The sequence below is a fragment of the Suncus etruscus genome, chromosome 12 (assembly GCF_024139225.1).
Source record: "Suncus etruscus isolate mSunEtr1 chromosome 12, mSunEtr1.pri.cur, whole genome shotgun sequence".
Classification (NCBI taxonomy): domain Eukaryota; kingdom Metazoa; phylum Chordata; class Mammalia; order Eulipotyphla; family Soricidae; genus Suncus; species Suncus etruscus.
Window position 1 is genome coordinate 88,793,533 of NC_064859.1, and position 14,171 is coordinate 88,807,703.

Consider the following 14,171-nt stretch of genomic DNA (forward strand, 5'->3'; position numbering starts at 1 on the left):
AATTCTACAAAATACAAATTTTACCTCATTTAAAGAATAGAAGCAAAGGTTCAGATGGATTCAGGTATAATAAAGCTCTACAATTAAGTGGTGCCAAAATTTCAAACTAACTCAAATGTTTGTAAATCACTCATTTATATTCTGAACCACATATAAGATGTATTCTTTATATTTAAATATGTTAAAGAACAAAATCATTTTAAAATGTAGACTACACCAAAGAAACAGATTGCTACATAGCAATCCAAGAGAAAGAAAAAAAACCCAAGAGAATGAAAGAACAAGAATGAAAGAAAAAGAGATGATTGTTAAATATAGTATTAAAATATACAAGGAACTGAGAAAATTTAGCAAGAAGAAAAAACATCTAACCCCATTCAAAAATGAGAAGAAGAAATGAACAGACATTTCCTCAAAGAAATACATTTCCTCAAAGTACTCGCTTCGGCAGCACATATACTAAAAAAAAAAAAAAATACAGATGACCAAAAGTAACATGAAAAAATGCTTCATAACACTAATTATCAAGAGAGACGCAAATCCAAAAAACAATGAGAACAACTGGTGCTGTCATGGATGCTGGGAGAAAGGGAACTTTCATTCACTGCTGGTGGGAATGCAAACTGGTCCAGCCTTTTGGAAAACAATATGAATAGCCCTCTAAAGTCTAGAAATTGAGGTCTAAACAATAGCATCACAGGTGTGAAAAAAAACTCAAGATTAGACTTAATTGAGAAATAAAGAAATTTATTAAAGGAAAATCAACAATTCTTAGTCACTAAGTCAATAGAACCAAAAGGGGAAAGAGTAAGGAGCTTAATGACATCTAGTTTTAGCTAGGACAATGAATGAACTGTTGATCACAGCTGATCAGATGAGTCAAGGAAGGTAAGGCCTAGTATGTGTTAAAAGGTCTGTGTCACTAAAAAGGGAGAGAAGCAACTGGACAGGATCAAGAGCTACCTACTGGATAAAGATTGGGAGCTTTTACCAATTAAGAAAACACTGAATTAAGATAACTTGTTAGAAAAATTAAAAATTAATTTTAAGTTCATTAGTGAGTAAAAGGAAAACTGATATTCTTGCTAGCTGAAGGAAAGGGGAAAAGTACAGTTTTCCTATATTATTTCTGCATTTAAGACATACCAAAATGTAGACTCCAGAATCTTCTCCAACAGAGATCCTCTCCCTCTTAACACTTTCAATCTATTCTTTTCCTTGTTTTGGGGATGTGCCCAGCAGTGGCAGAGATGAGAAGGGAGCATGCTAGAGGACCATGCCATGCAGTGACCCAAGGCTCCCAAACTGAAAAGCATGTGCTCCAGCCCTCAGAGCCGTTTCCTTGACCAATTCTTTCCTTTTTTACCCCCCTCAGAATTTATCTTAAAACATTATATTTGGGGCCGGAGAGATAGCATGGAGGTAGAATGTTTGCCTTGCATGCAGAAGAACAGTGGTTCGAATCCTGGCCTCCCATATGGTCCCCCGTGCCTGCCAGGAGTGATTTCTGTGCCTAGAGCCAGGAGTAACCCCTGAGCACTGCCAGGTATGATCCAAAGTATACTTAAGTATACTGTTTTCTGTTTGCCTCTATCTAGTTGTATTGTACGCTGATATAAGATGATGTAAGACAGGCTGGTGAGAGGCAGACTGGTATACAGGTGGAGGAAAGTGGTCACTAGTGAAGGGACTGGTATTGGAATATTTTTTGTCTGGCTTCTGAACCATGAAAATCTTAGCAAGCTGGCAACTCAGTGATTCAATAAAACAAAATTTTGTAAATCTGAATAAAGGTCATGAAATAAGTTATTTTCATTCAGTGACTTATTTCAAGTGCCAAGGACATCTGACACATATGGGGAACTTTGCAAAATACTTAATGAGTAAATATATGAAGAAAGAAAGAGTGACTCCGACAAACAAGAAGGTATATCTAACTAATAAATATATATATTTAAAAAAAATTTTAGGAATAGAGAGATGACTCAAAGGGCTGGAGTACATGCTTTGCCTGTGGAAGGTTCCAACACTGAAAAGACAAGCCTCATGCACAGCACCATCAGAAAAAGCTACTAAGTATATGTGCTTTTTCCCAATATGTGCCTTTTCCCAGTCTCACTCCACTTCTAAAGAAAGGTAAGTAGGGTTCAAAAGGAACAATAAGTTTTGTAAATTAGCAGTGAAAATACACACTGGTACAACTTTGCTGGAATACAATTTAATAACGTATATAGTTTTTACATTTACCCTATCTACACAATCAGATAATGGTGTCAAGATGTATACTTAGAAAGGTTATCTGTCGAGGGCCGGAGAGATAGCATGGAGGTAGCGCATTTGCCTTGCATGCAGAGGATAGTGGTTCGAATTCCGGCATCCCATATGGTCCCTCGAGCCTGCCAGGAGTGATTTCTGAGCGAAGAGCCAGAAGTAACTCCTGAGTGCTGCTGGGTGTGACCCAAAAACAAAAGAAAAAAAAGGAAAAAAAAGAAAAAAAAAAGAGGGTGCTTGACTGTTCTCTCCAACTAGACTCAAGCACTGCAATGTTTTGGGGCGGAGAGATAGCATGTAGGTAGGGTGTTTGCCTTGCATGCAGAAGGACGGTGGTTTGAACCCCAGCATCCCATATAGTCTCCTGAGCCTGCCAGGAGCGATTTCTGAGCATGGAGCAAGAAGTAAACCCTGAGTACTGCCGGGTGTGACCCACAAAGCAAAACCAAAACCAAAAAAAAAAAAAAAGGTTATCTGTCACAACACTATCTGAAACTTGTAATTTTATCAATAAGATTATATATGGAGCATCAAAAAATAATATATTATTGCAACTGCTTTATAAAATTACATTAAATGAATAATGGCATACAGTAATATTCCCAAAACAATGGATAAGAAAATCAAGTTATATTAACAAACCTGTAGAGATATGATTTATAGAAAAATATATTTCATAATTTATATAAAACAATGTGTGTCTATCTTTATGCAAAGAGAAAATATGGAAGTGTGGCCACCAAAATGTTAACAAGTATTACCTTCAGGTGCTTGGGCTTTAATTTTTATTTTCTTCTTTATGCTCTTCTTTATTACTTGAATTTTCTACACAGTATATCATCTTTCTAATCAGAAAAAACAAAGCTATTTTCATTTGGAAAACCTCAACATCTGTGTTTCTAATCCCCTTATGGTATTATATAGTAAGAAAGAAAACATATTTTCCATCATAAGGGTTGGGTTCTTCTACCACTTGGACTTCTAGTTCATCTTAATGTAAATCAAAGGTTTCAATACTGCTGTGTTGTAGGAAACTAGTCAAGAAAGAGAAGCCTATCAAGAATGGCCAAGCTATTATTTTTTCCTGGATAGCAGCTGTGAAGTTGTTGTTTGCATTTGTCTAATACAATATTGTATTGTGTTGGCATGAAAGCATGTGTTAAGAAAGAAAACCAAACTACAACACCACCCAAAGTGTTACTGTTATTAAAGGCATAGTCTAAGGTAATTCTTAAAAGGCATGAAAAATATCATGCTGTCTACCCTACCCAGAAAAGCAATAAAATTTTTCATCAACTTATGAAGTTTAGAAATCAATTTAGAAAACATGTAATAAAAGAAAAATATAACCCCAGAAAACCATGCAAGGCGGGGCTCTGTGCTTGCTAGATGCATAAGTAATTTATTTCGTTTTCAGTTTCCTCACCTATAAAATATCACAAATGTTGTATGATTATTAACTGATGTATGTATTACTCCATATCTACCACATGTCTAGTTTGTAATAAACATTTAAGTGCCAGCTCCTATCCTTCAATACTTAAATGGACAGCAACATCTATATCTGTGAAGCTTTCCTGGACTGTCGTAAGAAAGCTTTGTAGGTCTCCTTTCACAAAATCATAATCAATCTCAATGGTGTCATCCTTATAAGTCCATTTGCATGATTTCAGTACTTAGTAATATGTCTGGCATAGAAACTGGCAAAGTAGGTGAAGAAAGGAAAGAATGAAATTTTAGTAAAGCATATAAACCAAAAGTCCTATCTTGCAATTAGATCAAAGTCAAATCGATGAACGAGAAAAGCTCAGTTATACTAATAAAACATTATATTAACAGAAAATGTTCTTTAAAAAAGTCAAATTCAAAACTGCATATGAAATTTTCTAATATAACTATTTCTGGGGCCAGAGCGATAGCATAGCGGGTAGGGCATTTGTCTTATACACGGCCAACCGGGGTTTGATGTCTGGCATCCCTATGGTCCCTGAGTGTGCAAAGAGTGACTTCTGAGTGCAGAGTCAAGAGGAACCCCTGAGTGCCACTGGGTGTGGCCCAAAAACAACAACAAAATTCTTCACCACTTTACTGATCTTGTAACACTGAAACAGGTGTCTTTTGATAGTAAGTGTCTTAACTCCTACTTACAACTTCACATTCAAATAACCAAAATCAATATAGCATATGGATGTGCCTACTATACACATGCATATATACTCAGGCTACAAGTAAATGAAAAATAAACTACTTGGTGTTTCCCTAACCATCAATACACTGTAAAATTAAAAGTCCACAAAATTCAGGCTCCTCTTGGGGCTGGAGCATAGTGCATTTTCCTTGTATACAGCTGACCCGGGTTTGATTCCAGCATACCATATGACCGACCCCACCACCACCACCCCAGCCTGCCAGGAGTAATTTCTGAGCACAGAGCCAAGAGTATCTATCCCCTGAGAACAACTGGGTGTGGCCCAAAAACAAAACAGAAAAAAAAAATCAGATCCCTCTAATGTCTAGTCCTTTGACTTCATAATTAGCTAAATGTAATTATGATGTCATTTGCATATGAAAATTTGTATTTCTTTAAAATTATACTGGCACTAAAATTTTTTTAATTTTTTTTTTTTTTTTTTTTTTTTTTTGGTTTTTGGTTTTTGGGCCACACCCGGCTTTGCTCAGGGGTTACTCCTGGCTGTCTGCTCAGAAATAGCTCCTGGCAGGCACGGGGGACCATATGGGACACCGGGATTCGAACCAACCACCTTTGGTCCTGGATCGGCTGCTTGCAAGGCAAACGCCACTGTGCTATCTCTCGGGGGCCGGCACTAAAATTTTTTATTCATTAAAGAGCACACAGTGAAAGTTACTTTCATAGAAACAGAAAATCCATAAAATCTAAATTAGCAAAATATAACTAATGAGACTTGGGGGAAATCAACAAGGTTATTTTACTGAGTTAATACACTGAACAATTACTAATTGTTGAGCCATTTCTAATTCAAAATCTCCTTAGTACCTTTTAAAGTCCTACAAATTGCAAATGAAAATCCTTTGGGTCACGGGAAAGATTTCATTTCTATTCACCTTCACTCAAATATAAAACAACAAAATCAAGCAGATGAATTGACTTTCTAAAGGTGAACCTTCCTTTTAGAACTCTGGTATTATAAAAAATATATATATACATATAATCAATTTGAAGGGGAAAAAATAATTTTTTGGTGGTTTTTTTTGGGGGGGGGTCACACTGGCAGTGCTCAGGGGTTACTCCTGGCACCATGTTCAGAAATTGCTCCTGGCAGGCACGGGGGACCATATAGGATGCTGGGATTCGAACCGACGACCTTCTGCATGAAAGGCAAATGTCTTACCTCCATGCTCTCTCTCCGGCCCCGGGAAAAAAAAACTTTAATCAACAGACCAACTTATTAGCATATAAAAAGCACATCATAAAATTTTTGAAACTGTACCCAAAATAGAAAAATAAAGTCACGTGATTATTGCCATAAATAAAAATATGCTTAACTCTAGCCATATTTTACTCATAATTGAAAGAAATTTGATATCACTCACATTGTAAAATGAAGGTAGGGTTTATGTACAGCAGCAGCTGATGACTGTTTCTTTGGTGATCCTGAGTGACAACTGGTCTCAAAAATTGATAAAGCATTCTCATCTTCACTATCATCTAAAATTAGAGTTTCTATATCTGTTTTAAAAGATTACAAACATTAGGAATCTTTAGTCATTTATTATTAGTATATTACCAAAAGTTAAAAATTCATGTTAACTTAGTTTTATATATATATTAATTAATAAGTTTTATGTCAAATAATACAGACTTGGAAAACTGACAAACTATTTTATCTATTATAAATGGGATTAATAAAATTCTTTCATTTTTACTTCAAAATTACCAGATATAACTTGGGATGTTATCAATCGTAACAAGTTGGAAAAGAAACAGAACTCATTATAAAAATCCACTTTGTAAATAACTCTCTAAGTTTATCTTGACCCAAACCAATACATTTTATAAAATATCCAGCTTAACTGATAGATATCAATTAGGCCCATTCTTACAAAAACTAGAAATAAATTGACCCTTACTTTTCAAATGAATACATACACATACTTTTTTTTTTTTTTTTTGGTTTTTGGGCCACAGTGCTCAGGGGTTACTCTTGGCTCTCTGCTCAGAAACAGCTCCTGGCAAGCAGAGGGGACCATATGGGACACCGGGATTCGAACCAACCACCTTAAGTCCTGGATGGGCTGCTTACAAGGCAAACGCCGCTATGCTATCTGGGCCCATACACATGCATTTTAATGGAAAACACAGGTAGCACTCGCTGGAAACAAATTTCATTTTAAAAATTCACTCCTGAGGTCGGAGACAGAATACGGGCACTAACATTGCATGCTGCTGACTCCATTTTGATCCCTGGTACTGCATCTGATGCTTCCAAACATTCCTGGCAGTGTTTGGATGTATCATATAAACTCCCTGAACACAGAGCTAGGAGTAAGACCTGAGCAAACCAGATATGGGGAACCCCTGACATCCTGCTCTCACCAAAAGGTATTTCTTCAACTAAGACGGGTCTCTCTATGTTAGTTATAATTGAACTAATTGGGACCAAAGACCTAGAGCATTGTACTCTTCACCTGGACTGCAACCTATGAATATTAATGGTACACTTAACATAATCTAATAAACATGTTAATTCATTAATATAAATCATTCCTAAATGTGTAAAAGATAGGAGAGAACTGAGAAAGTGAATACATTCTTTTTTTTTTTTTTTGGTTTTTGGGCCACACCCGGCGGTGCTCAGGGGTCACTCCTGGCTCTCTGCTCAGAAATAGTGCCTGGCAGGCACGGGGGACCATATGGGACACCGGGATTCGAACCAACCACCTTTGGTCCTGGATCAGCTGCTTGCAAGGCAAATGCCGCTGTGCTATCTCTCCGGGCCTGTGAATACATTCTTAAGTGCCTTAGTTTTTTTGAAAATAACAGCATCTATCTCATAATAACAGAAATGGCAATTTATACAAGAGTTTTGTTTATTTTTGTTTGGGGGCCATATCTGGCAGTGTATAGAGCTTACTCCTGGCTCTAAGCTAAGGAAATCACTCGACAGGCTCAGGGGACCAAATATACTGTACCAAGAATCAAACCTAATTCACCCACATGCAAGGTAATCACTCTACCTCCCTATCTCTCCAGCTCCTCTAAGGGTGTTATGATAAATTTACTGTAATTATTATCATAGATCATAGCCAACTTTTGTAAAGATATTAATCCTCCTACATGTATAATTTCCAATAGCAAATAAGCATTCAAACATGCATTCATATTATGTCATTTTCTAGGATCTACTATATGCTAAAAATATGAAATACATAGTAGTGGAAGAGATACATTTTCTCTAGTCATGGCAAATGCAAAAAGATTAACAAATAAGTAAGCTTAAGGGAAAACATAGAACTTCTTCCTATGTTTGCCTCACTTTTAACACTATAAACAAATAAATGATAGTACCTTCTTTCTTGTCACTCTGGCTAATTTCAGCGTGAGGAAACACTTTTTGTAAGACTGTTAGGATGTTGTTGAAGCTTCTTTCCAACAGTGGCCTTATGATGGGGGATAGTGCGTGTCCCGAAGACATAACAGCACGCTGGGAAGCAGGCACTATATTCTGCATTGCATGGTAAAAATCTTGGGCATTGAGCACTATTGAGGAAACGTCTAGCTGTAGTTTATGACTGCTAGCATAGATCTGGGGGTAACGTCTTCGAAGAGCAATCAGGGCGGCTTCAGTACACAGGGCCTTGATATCAGCTCCGCAATAGCCTAAAGCACAAAAGGATTAAAAACAAAACAAAATGAGTTCGTTCTTCCAAGTACTGAATGGTTTTTCAAATATACACATTTCTATCTTTGGAAATAATTCTCAATAAAAAAAATGATGCGCAATTTTGTCAGCAAAATTAAAACTGGCCAGGGGCCAGAGGACGTATAGTGGGTAAGGCACTGGCCTTGCTCACAGCAAAGTGTGTGTGTATGTGTAAGGCACTGGCCTTGCTCACAGCAAAGTGTGTGTGTGTGTGTGTGTGTTCGCGCACGTGCGCGCACGCACACACATGCCCGTGCACCCACAAAGGGAAAAAACTGAGCAGAAAAATAAAAGCACCAAATTACCAAATAAATCGACTCATTAAAACCAATAATGCTGGGGCCGGGCGGTGGCGCTAGCCTAGGAGACGGACCGCGGTTCAATCCCCCGGCGTCCCATATGGTCCCCCAAGCCAGGAGCGACTTCTGAGCGCATAGCCAGGAGTAACCCCTGAGCGTTACCGGGTGTGGCCCAAAAACAAAAAAAAACAAAAACAAAACAAAACAAAAAAAAAAACCAATAATGCTGGACTGGAGCAACAGTACAGCAGTATGGCATTTGCCTTCCAGGCAGCCAAACTAGGTTCCATCCCCAGCATCCAAAATGATTTCCCATACCCCTCTAGGAGTGATTCCTGAACTCAAGAGTCAGGAGTAACCACTGAGCACTGCAAGGCCTGGCCTGAAAACTAAAAGCAAAACAAAAAACGTTTTATTTTGGTTTTTAGGGCCACACCTGGCAGAACTCCAGAGACTATAGGTAGTATGAATATTATCAGTAGGGTGCATAGCAAATGCCTTACCCCTGAACAATTTGTCAGTCCCCTAAAACAAAAAAAATGTTTTAACTTTTTAATTAATATACATATGAACCAATCATGTTAATTCCGTGCTCAAACCACTATTATGACATACAATTTTCTTTAGGAAAAACTAGTTTAATCTTAATGTTTCATCACAAATTCAAATTATTAGCTTAATTTTTATGACATACTTAACTGTAACTCTTCCTAATAACTTTCTTTTTTTTTTTTTTGGTTTTTGGGTCACACCTGGCAGTGCTCAGGGGTTATTCCTGGCTCCAGGCTCAGAAATTGCTCCTGGCAGGCACAGGGGACCATATGGGGTGCCGGGATTCGAACCGATGACCTCCTGCATGAAAGGCAAACGCCTTACCTCCATGCTATCTCTCCGGCCCCTTCCTAATAACTTTCAAATACAATATGATACATAATACTAACCAAAAATTTTAATATAGTTATTCTGCTCTTGGTGTAATCCATAGCAAGTTAAAATTAAATTTCAAAAATACTTTTAAGTTGCCATCTTCTCTGATAGCAGCTATCAGAATTTCAAAGCATTCAAAAATAATTTCCCATGCTAATCACTTTTTTTACATTTTATTTTCATGTTTTACTTTTGTTTGGGGGCCATACCCAGTGGTGCTCAGGGATCACTCCTGACAGGCACAGAGACCATACAGGGAGCAGGGAATCAAACATGGATTGTGAGCAAGGCAAACACCTTACCCTATTTATCACTCCAGCCCTTTACATATTATGTTTATCTTAAGATTATAATCGAGTTGAGAGGACTATACCAACATGGAGTATACTTTCCACTAAATATATTTAACTGACTACCTAGTAAATCAAGCTCCAGCACTTTTAAGTCACTTTGTTCATTTGAAAGAGAAACAGAAACATTGTGAACACGAGGCTTTTTCCAACATTAGTAGAAAAGGAGAGGGAAACTTCAAACTAGTCAGAAGTAGTTTCTTTGTATTTACTGAACTCTCATTTAACCACCTTTATCAATTATGCCAGCAGGGGGAATCATATGAATTCATTCTAAAACATGACTACACATTCTTCAAGGAGTGAGATCATGTTTATCTACCTTACACATCACAATGAATTTTTTGTTTGTTTTGTTTTTGTTTGTTTGTTTTGTTTAACACCCGTTGGATGCTCAGGGGTTCCTTCTGGCTATGCGCTCAGAAATTGCTCCTGGCTTGGACCATAAGGGATGCCGGGGGATCAAACCACAGTCAGTCAGTCCTAGGCTAGCGCTTGCAAGGCAGATGCCTTACCTCTAGCGCCACCACTCCAGCCCACATTACAATGATTTTATGAAACATTCAGAATCAGAAAAGTGACTAGACAAAGAAACTATGAAAAAAAGTGCCAGACTTTAACAGCAGAATATAAAGACACCCAAAAACAAAGTCATATAATCAAACTACAAGTGACATACACATCTATTAACAATCTCTAAATAGTAAAGCAAGCTGATTCTATCACAAAATCCCACTAGTAATAGAATTTTGGAGGCACAGTAATTTTATATATCACAAACATAAACAATAACACTATTTTATGGGGTTATCTCAATATTTTAACTATAACACTTTAGTAAATGAAAAAAAAATTCTCTTAACTTTACTTCTCCCGTTTTCCTCATTTACTTATAATCATATTATGACAGTAGCTGTATGCCTATTCAATGTTATCTCAAAACAAAACTTGGCATTCAGTCGATATCGAATAATATGAGACTGAAAGAATGAATATAAAGAGAAGACAGAACCTGAGATAGAATATAAAGGTGAAGGTGCCTGATTTGCACAATACCTGTTCCACACTGTCCCTAAGCCTATCCACGAGTGATCTGAGCACAAAACCAGGAGTAAGCCCTACACATCATCAGGCCCCACCTGACCTCGACAAAATAAGTTAAAAAAGGAAAAGGTTTGTCAAATATAAATTTTCACACAGATTATCATAACAGTTATACAATTAAAATTTATCTTTACATTTACATGCGAATGAGAATTGCTCTATCTACAGCACTATCTGAACAAATAATAATCACACAACATTCTAACTTCACAATAAACAAAATGAATTAGAATCTCTGGCAATTTAATATCACAAACACATATATTGACAACTTTGGATGGGTCAGAATCAGTAGTGCTGGGGGGCAGTTCCCAGTTTGGTGATTATAAAAAACTACTTCTTGTGGAGGTAGGTAAACTCTGTGGTTGATACTTCGTGCTATCCTCCCAGCCCACTTCTGAGGATGTTTTGCAAGTATAACACAAAAATATGAAAACTGAATGATATAAGTGGTTCTTTTTACTAGATTCTTAGTGATTCTTTTGCTATTTTCTAAAGCAGAATTAAAAGTATTATTATAACACAGCTAAGGGAATTATACTTAAGGTAAACCAAATGTCCAGGTTAAGGTTCATCATAATTCACAGATATTTTTTTCAACCTTAAAAAAGAAAAAATAAAAAAGAAAGATGGCTATTTTAGAAATACTAAAAATGGACCACAACCTTTTGAAAACTAAGTTGATATTAAAGAAATCAAAATCTCAAAAGAATTATGTAACCGTATTAATTTTACCATTACAACTCATACTCTGAAGACAAATATTTGTAAACTAGAACATTATTTAGTACCACTGTTAACTGCTTTCAGAAAGACTGAGAAATAAGCTATTCAAAGAGATTAAAGATGCAATCATAATTTTATAAATTAATTTTAATTAAAACATTAAAAAGGGCCTGCCAATACATTTTCATAGTTCTAGCCTTTATAAGAAACAAAATGAAGAAATATGGTTAAAGTTTCTCATTAATCTTAAACTCTGGTCATTTGTGTATAAGTTCTAGAATATTAAAATTATCGGGACCAAAAATCTTAACTAGTATGAATTGTAAACACCATCAAATTGAGAATTCATTTCAAGATAAGTTACCAAAGCCATAACCTCTAACAAGAGGTCAACTATCTTTGCAATTATTTGAGGTTGCAAATTCCGTAGTGGGTATAAACATTATGAAACTGATCACAACCATGTTAAGATACTCAGAATACATGGTGCTAAGTTCAACTCTTGTACATAGATCTGACTCTTGAATGTGTACCATTCTTCTTAATGAAATAAATGTTACAACCAAAACCAGAGGTCATTTCATTCTAACAGTTTTTGTGTCACTCTCCAGGAAGAAACTGGTGTATATGTATATGAAAGTATATTCTAACCCTCCACTAAGAAGTTTTCCAGTCCTAAAAGAAATGTCATCTTAATATTTTTAAATTTAAGTGGAAAAAAACAAACACCTGCATGTGGTAAAACAAGTAGTGACCTTTAAAAAATTTAAAAACTAAGATTCTATTACTTAGGATAAAAATTTAAAGTATATAACATTTCATATGGTAATTTAGAATAGCAACCCTACAAGGAATTTTGAAAAATCTATGGATACTTATTTCCATGAAGGATCTCTGTGTGACAAATTCACAGAAGAACCTATAAAGATTTCTTAAGTCTTATCTGTACTCAAATACAAAATCATAAAAATAGAAGAAATAAAAGAATCCAATGTCAAAAAGGGGGGGAAAGACTGGATTTTGTACCAACTACCACCCTCTCCCATAAAGCAGCACAAGGCTTTGCAAAAGTCAAGCCAAATTTACATGAAATAGGTTTGGCGCATGCTCTCTTATACCAGGCAAAGCTTAAACTGGAGTAGTGCTGGAGAGATTTACGTTTTCTCTTCACCAGAAGATGTCGAGGTCTTTGTGGTTCAAAAGCTGAGGGATGCTGCTTCGGAGATGGAAGTCCCTGTGGATGAAGAGGATAATTCGGATGTAGCTAACTGAATGGACTAATTTCTATTTAACTCTTAATTATCTGATGGTGAATCACAATGATTTTTTTTTTCACTATGTTGTCTTTCTGGTTTTGGTAACTTTAAAGTTTTACCAAGTAGATAAGCTGGTTGTGAGTGAACTTATTTGAGGGATTTCTTCAAAATTCTTAAGAGTTTATGGAGAGTTTTTTAAATTCCTGTTTTTCAAGGGAATGAGAGGAAACTAAACAAAAAAAGAGGAGCAAAAAGGAAAAATACCTTGTGTATATACAAGTGCTTTAATATTTCATTTATTTTGATTTCAGACCTGTTTAGTACCAAACTGAATTCCAACTTCAATGTATAACCAGGTACACACATAAAATAATTTCACCATGTCCTTTTAGGACAGTGTTGCTCATTCGCTTTATTGGTAGATCTTCTACTCTGAATGACTTAACAACTGGAAAGTTCAACATTTTGGAAAAAAAAAACAACAGAATATGCCTTTAAATATTTCTTTCAAGCCTTACTCAACTTCTTTCTAGACTACCGCCATAAAGATGAGTGTATTATGTATCTGCAACATAAAAAACTAAGACCCTGCTTTGACATAGGACTATGCTCTCTCAAGCATAAGCTTTCTTTTCTTAGTAAAATTTCTGAGTGGGAACAGTCATGAAAGGTAATATTATGGACACTAGTAATATTATGGAAACCCAGCATTAAAAGAAAAAGTATATTTGCACAACGGCAGCTGAAATTCAATTTTCTAAGAATCCTGACTTCAAGTGATGTTATAAACAATTTTTACATTTAAGCCAAACGCATCCACAAAGACATTCCAAACATAAGGGAAAAAGGAAGTTCAATAGCACAAACAATGAAGAATTCAAATAGCACTCACCAACACATTTTTCTGCCAATTCACCTAAAAAAGCATCTGATAATTTTGGATTCCAGTCCCTGGTATGGATCTGCAAAATGTGTTTTCTTGCCTATGAAGAAAAGTACAAATAAAAGTACGAATAAGTATATCCCTAACTACTCAAATGCATTAGCTGAAATCTGGACTAGCCTCACTCAAAAAAGGGGCAACTAATTATTTTTAAGTACATTTAAACACCTTGGCATCCATACTAACTCTGGGTCCATTCATAACTCTGAGGTGGTTAGTACAGATCTTGTCTTTATTTCATAAATTTAAACAAAATACTTTGAGAAGAAACTCTATCAGTGGTACATAATATCTAATTGACTGAAATTACTATAGCATGTGCACTATTTGAAAAAAAATAAACCCAAAACTTTAGTTGACTGTTACTGTCATAACCTTTAGGTGAATTTTAT

The 14,171-nt window shown here is 36.0% G+C and overlaps 1 protein-coding gene across 1 annotated transcript in view; it reads right to left on the reverse strand.

Annotated features, from left to right (window-relative positions):
* ATAD2B (ATPase family AAA domain containing 2B) overlaps positions 1 to 14,171 on the reverse strand; it is a 150,623-nt gene that overhangs the window by 58,657 nt on the left and 77,795 nt on the right. Inside the window, exons 15-17 of the mRNA XM_049784505.1 lie at positions 13,729 to 13,819; positions 7,820 to 8,131; positions 5,845 to 5,980 (exon numbers count right to left, since the gene is read on the reverse strand). Of these exons, the coding sequence (XP_049640462.1) occupies positions 5,845 to 5,980; positions 7,820 to 8,131; positions 13,729 to 13,819 (539 nt within the window). The remainder of the gene's footprint in view (positions 1 to 5,844; positions 5,981 to 7,819; positions 8,132 to 13,728; positions 13,820 to 14,171) is intronic.